At 58.5% G+C, this 6,000-nt stretch overlaps 1 protein-coding gene across 1 annotated transcript in view; it reads right to left on the bottom strand.

Annotated features, from left to right (window-relative positions):
- Positions 1-2,330: 2,330 nt before the first annotated feature.
- Positions 2,331-6,000, bottom strand: part of NFAM1 (NFAT activating protein with ITAM motif 1) — a 50,527-nt gene continuing 46,857 nt past the window's right edge. The window contains exon 6 of the mRNA XM_055252577.2: positions 2,331-4,593. Within this exon, the coding sequence (XP_055108552.1) occupies positions 4,534-4,593 (60 nt within the window). The 3' untranslated portion in view covers positions 2,331-4,533. The remainder of the gene's footprint in view (positions 4,594-6,000) is intronic.

Raw genomic sequence — 6,000 nt, 5'->3', positions numbered from 1 at the left:
TGACATCCCCTGGCATTGCAAGGAACGGAGTGACGCCACTCAGCCTGGCTGGACTGAGCCAACGGCCCACCTCTCCTGCATAAGCTGTCTGCCAAGAAAACTATTGAACTACATAAAAATCCATCCCTGAAATCCCAGAGGCATCTTTAGAATGGAGCATGGACTTTAAATTAGAATGTGCTTTAACAAAAGAAAAAAGAAAGAGAAAGAAAAAAGGAAAAGCAGATTTTGCCTGTAACTTGAGTTCAGGTTTGTGACACTGGGTGCCAAAGAGCACTGCCTAACCTGGCCGAGGCCACCAGGCTCAGTTCCTGCAATATCGGCTGTGAAGGGAACCCCAGCCCCACCGGTTTCAGCGCAGAACCAGCACATGTTCCCATGGAAACTCTGCTGCCAGAATCCCCTGAAAATGTTTGCTGAGGAGGGGCCACCGCTTACCGCACCCACTGCAAGTTCTGGACTGGTGGTAGAGGCTGGGGACAGACTGACCTCCAGAAGAAGTCCATGGGCCCTCTGCTAGGGTGGCACCAGACTTCCCTGGTCCCACAGGACAGCCAGTGGCCTCCTAGCTTGGTTCTGGGCACCCCCCCCTGCAAGCACACATGGCAAGGAGGGCTTCAGCAGGCTGGCAGAACCAAGTGGCAAGGCCCCTGCTCCCAGAGGCTGGTTTGCCAGGATGATTTTCTCAAGCAAGTGCTGACAGAGCAGGAGTCAAGCGGGCATGGGGTTGGAGGCTGAAACCCATTGAAGGGGTCAATTTCCCAGAGGAAGGCAGGGATGCCTGGGGGTGCCAGACGTGGCCGAGATGTTTCTGCAGAGGGGAGGTTGGGAAGACCTAGGAGGGCAGGGCAGGCTGGGCTGGGAGAGATGGTGAGAAATCCCACCAGGTCAGGGGCCAGTGGGCAGAGGGAAGCATCAGCTGAGACCCAGGGACACGGCTGCCCTGCTGCGGTAGGGCCCAGGGGCAGGGGCCTGCAGGGGCTGCCTGGGGCTTCCGTTCCCCGCCCTAACCCCAGTCCCCACTCAAGACTGCTCACATCCGTCCGTCCTGGAAGGTCCACAGCTCCCCTTCACCTACTCCACTCAAGCCACCCCATCCCCCTTAGCTTTTCCCCTCCAGGCCCATTCATTCAACTCCTGCTAAGCCAGCATCCTCCTCCCCTCACCTCTCTGCTTACCTTGCTCCCACCCCCAGCTCTGGGCAGCCCTGGCCTGTCCATCTAATCGTGCTACCCCACAGGCACTCCTTAAACGCATGGCTGCAGACAGCCTGGGCCCAGCTCCCAGGGAGGCCTGCCTCTCACTTAGACCCCTCTGTACTGCCCCAGAAGCCTATTTCTTCGGAAGGATGAGTCTTGAAGGAAATGCACACCCACTGAGCTTCTGCCTGAGCCAGGGAGTCCCCTTCTGTCCTTTCTGAGACACTGAGTGGTGTTTGTTTGTTTGTTTGGACAGAGCGTGCTCTGTAGCTCAGGCTGGTGTGCAGTGGTGCCACTTCAGCTCACTGCAACCTCTGTCTCCCAGGTTCAAGAGATTCTCCTGCCTTAGCCTCTCGAGTAGCTGGGACTACAGGTGCGTGCCACCACACCAGACTAATTTTTGTATTTTTAGTAGAGATGGGGTTTCACCACGTTGGCCAGGCTTGTCTCAAACTCCTGGCCTCAAGTAATCCACCCACCTCGGCCTCCCAAAGTGCTGGGATTACAGGCATGAGCCACTACGCCCAGCCTGAGCTGTCTTGACTGTCACTGCAAACTGAGGCTCAGGTGGCCAGTGACTTGCCCAAGTCCACAAGGCTGTGGGAGGTGGAGCAGGGATTCAAGGGAGGCCCTGGGGCCACCCAGCCTGCATGGCTCTCAAAAGCAATTTTCTTCTCTTCCCTTCTCCACCCATTCATAGTGGAAAGCAAGCCTGCACCCCGGGAGCTCCCATTCATACCCTGTCTGTCCCCTCTCTGTTCTTCCTCCTCCCGCCTGCCCCATGCACCTCCCACCCTGAAGTTCCCTGCCACCCCTCACCCTGCGCCAGCTTGTCTCTGCAGGCTCTCAGTCCTGGGGGCTGGGGAACAGGTGCTCAGTCCTCTTTGCTGCCCACAGAAGTCTCAGAACGTTCTTGCCCCACCCTCCCTTGGGCCAAAGCCCTTTAGGGTCCCATCTTCCATGCTGTGATCTCCTCCTCCTCCCTGCCTCTCTCCTTGCTCACTGAAGACCCCAGCACCCACTGCCTCCCAGCCTTGCCCTGAACCAAGCACAGACGACCACCACTCTGGCAATGTCTACGTCCACCAGAGGGATGATGGGTCAGTCCCCAAGAACCTCCTAGGCCACAGGGAGGAGTTGGAATTTTATTCCAGGTGAGGCAAAAACCATGCAAGGTATGGAGCAGGGGAGGCCAAGGCCAGGTGTGGGTTTAATCGGGGGTCTGTCGGGGGCAGGGCAGCTGCAGGGAGGCCGTGTTGGTGATGCCAGGGCCAGGGCACAGTGGTAAAGTTTAATCCAGGCTCCCCTCTCTACCCCTGAAAAAGACTGGAAAATGCTGAGTCCCAGCCAGAGGGTCCAGGGTCCAGGAGTTGAGGTCAGAGAGGCCCAGGAGGTGGGGGAGGCAGGCCCAGTGAGGTGGCCCTCTCCTGGTCTTGCTGGCTTCGGTTTTCCCAGGGGAGCTCACTGCACCCTGAGCGGCATTGTCCCCCATTGCCCTGACCCTTGCCCCCACCTCAGGCTGGTGGAGCCAGGAGCCTAGGAGGCCCCTGTGCACACCTGGCAGCTTCACCTCCCCAAACAGGCCCGGAGTTCATTCAAATCCAGCCTCTGGGAGCAGGGGCCTTGCCACTCGGTTATTCCAGCCTGCTAAAGCCCTCCTTGCCCTGTGTGCCTGCAGGTGGGGGCCCAGAACCAAGCTGGGAGGCCACTGGCTGTCCTGTGGAACCAGAGAAGTCTGGCGCCACCCTAGCAGGGCCGAGGGACTTCTTCTGGAGGTCAGTCTGTGCTCAGCCTCCACCACCAGCTTTCCCTTCCCTGCAGGGAGGGGCATGACCCGCAGAACCAAAGGTACCTCTGCGAGCCGGTAGCCCAGTGCTGCTTGGGGCAGGGGTGGGGCCTGTGCCTTGGGTTCCCCACCCTCCCTGGGCACATTTGGGGTTGGGGCAGCCCACACGGTGGGGTGGGAAGATTGACCTGCCCATTTTACAAATGAGCAAAGGTAGGAGAATTCAGGGAGACATGGGGGAGCAGAGGGAGGAAGCAGAGCCCAACAGCCCGGGGCCACCCGGACCCCAGCCACTGCCTGCCTGTGGATGGGTTTCTGGCCACAGTGCAGAGCTGCTGTGAGGAGGAAATGAGGGTGATGTGGGCACTCGAAACAGCGGAAATGGCTCAGGGCCAGGCACTGGGGAGCCACTGTCCCCATAGGGCCTGAGCTTCTGCCTCAGAGGGACCTTCCGGCTGCCATTGAGGGTCCCAGCACCAAACCCCACAGCTGGACCGCTTGGGACCTCAATCCACAGGGGGCCAGGGCTGGGGCCTATGGCAGATAAAGATAGAGGAGGAGGGCTGGATGAAGCCACAGGTGGTGGGCACAGGATAGGCCAGACAGAAGGGACTTTGGGGGACTCCACCTTGGGTAGAAGGAGGGACAGCTGAGGTCCTGCGGTGGAGAAGTCCTGGAGCAGAGGGTGACCAAGGAGGTGACACAGTGCCTGTACAGGGCCAGGCCAATAGGAGTGGGAACCCCTGGGAGGGGGAGCTTCAGGCCATTCATTCAGCTCCTGTTTAGCCAGCACCCTCCTCCCCTCATCTGTCCCTCTGCCCACACCCCAAACATGCCAGAGTCTCCTTCCTCACTGGCTTGTACCCAAGCCCTCTCTGCTCCATGCCCCCAGCCCGCTGACCACCTCTCAGCCATGTCCTGGGCCTCCAGATCTGTCCCTGATCCCAGTCTTTCCTCTGCGGGGTCCATCATCCTTGTCTGTCCCCCAGACCTCTCACGCCAGCCCCTGCTCCCACCCTGCCTGGCTGCCTCATGCCTCTGGCCCAGCTGGGCAGGTAGGGATTTGCATAGCTGCTCCCCAGCTCCTCCATACCTCGGCTCCCCACACAGCAGTGCTAGGTGCCCTTGCAGGGTCCTCCCTCAACTCAGAGGCTGCCCTGCTGGCTGAGGTGCAGGCTGGTGCCAAGAGAGCCAAGAGAGCATGCTGCTCCGTCAGCATGCGGCAGTGAGCAGGGCTGTGGGCAAGGGTGGCATCCAGGAAAGCCCTTGAAGACTGAGGGGCACTTTGCTGGTTGGGCCAAGGGAGGAAGGGCCTGCCTGGCAGAAGGAACAGCCTGGGCAAAGGCCCCAAGATGGGAAAGCCTTGGCGGCTGGGGCATAGAATGGGGGGCAGTGGAGCCGGCCAAGGCAGGAAGGGCCTTGAATGTGAGGGTGAAATGATGGGGTGTCCCTGGGGGCCTTACTCCCAACTCAGGTCAAGTCCTTTGGTGGCAGGGGCTGCCCCGGTCCTCTGACCCAGGGCAAGCTCTATGAACAGTGCAGCCCAGCCTAGAGATTTTCATAGACCAGGTTAAGTTCGCCAGCATCTTCGAATCTATACAGTCTCTCCTGGATAGAAAAGAAGAAAGGGAGGGAGGGAGAGAAAGAGAGAATGACCATTAAGTAGGAAAAGAATGAACTTACACAAATTTAGTTTTAGCCAGAGGGCAACAGATCACTTCCTGTGTAGCTTTGATGGGGGGCCTGCCCTCTGTCTCCAAGCCCACCTCCCCAGCCTCTTCCCCCACCATGCTGCCCCCACCCCTGCTCATTGCCCTCCAGCCACATGGGCCTGCCCTTCCAGCCTCAGAGCCTCCCCCACAGCTCTGCCCTCTGCCTTCTGCCCTCTGTGTGGGATGCGCCTCCTCTCACAGACACACCTGTTCCATGACTGCCTCCTACTCACCCTGCCTGCGGGCTCATCACAGGGTCCCAGGGACCCCCCCCCTCCCTTCCCATCCTGGCTGGTCCCTCCCAGAAGACCACCCCTCACAACAGGGCTACAAATGCCTCTGTGTGTCCATGGGGTCAGTGACCTATTCCTGCAGAATATGGCTCCCAGAGGGTAGGGACATGCCTAGTTCTCCTGTCCAGCGCCCCAGGGCCTGGCACAGGGTGGGCACTGCCTGAGATGTCCCAGACATCCCTGGAGATCCCAGGGTTGGGGAAGCCCTGCTTTCACTTGGGGTCTAGTTGAGGGCTGAGTATAGAAAGGGCTTTGAGAATAGGCGATTTAACAAATAGTGCCAGCCTGGGCCAGAGAAGGCCAAGTGCCAGCCGCCCACACTCCCTGACAGATGCTCCAAGAGGCCTGTGGGCTCCTGTTCTGGCTGAACAACGCCTCACACTTTACAGTGCTGGAAGCTCTGGTGCAGATGTTATTCAGTTTGGAACACATCTGAATTCAGAGGCAGTTGGTATTGCAGGAAAACACTGCTCATCCACTTTACAGATGAGCAAACAGGTTTAAGAGAGAAAGTATGGGCCAGGCGCGGTGGCTCACACCTTTAATCCCAGCACTTTGGGAGGCTGAGGCGGGTGAATCACGAGGTCAGGAGTTCGAGACCAGCCTGGCCAACACAGTGAAACCCTGTCTGTACTAAAAACACAAAAAATTAGCTGGGCACAGCGGCGGGCGCCTGTAATCCCAGCTACTCAGGAGGCTGAGGCAGTAGAATTGCTTGAACCTGAGAGGTGGAGGTTGCAGTGAGCTGAGATCGCGCCACTGCACTCTAGCCTGGGTGATGGAGCAAGACGCTGTCTCAAAACAAAAACAAAAACAAAAACAAAACACACACACACACACACACACAAAAGAGAGAAAGTATGATTGGGTAATATGCCTGAGGCCCTATCATGACAATCACAGAATGCTGACCAGGCCAGCCCAGCTTCTAACAGCTCACACTCTAGCTCCAGACTTTAGCCAACACCAACCTGGGGGCAGCTGGAAGCCTCACACCCCTGTCTGATTGA

This window comes from Symphalangus syndactylus, chromosome 18 (genome assembly GCF_028878055.3).
Source record: "Symphalangus syndactylus isolate Jambi chromosome 18, NHGRI_mSymSyn1-v2.1_pri, whole genome shotgun sequence".
Classification (NCBI taxonomy): domain Eukaryota; kingdom Metazoa; phylum Chordata; class Mammalia; order Primates; family Hylobatidae; genus Symphalangus; species Symphalangus syndactylus.
Note: the sequence above shows the minus strand (reverse complement) of the source record. Positions and strands in the feature narration are given on the sequence as shown.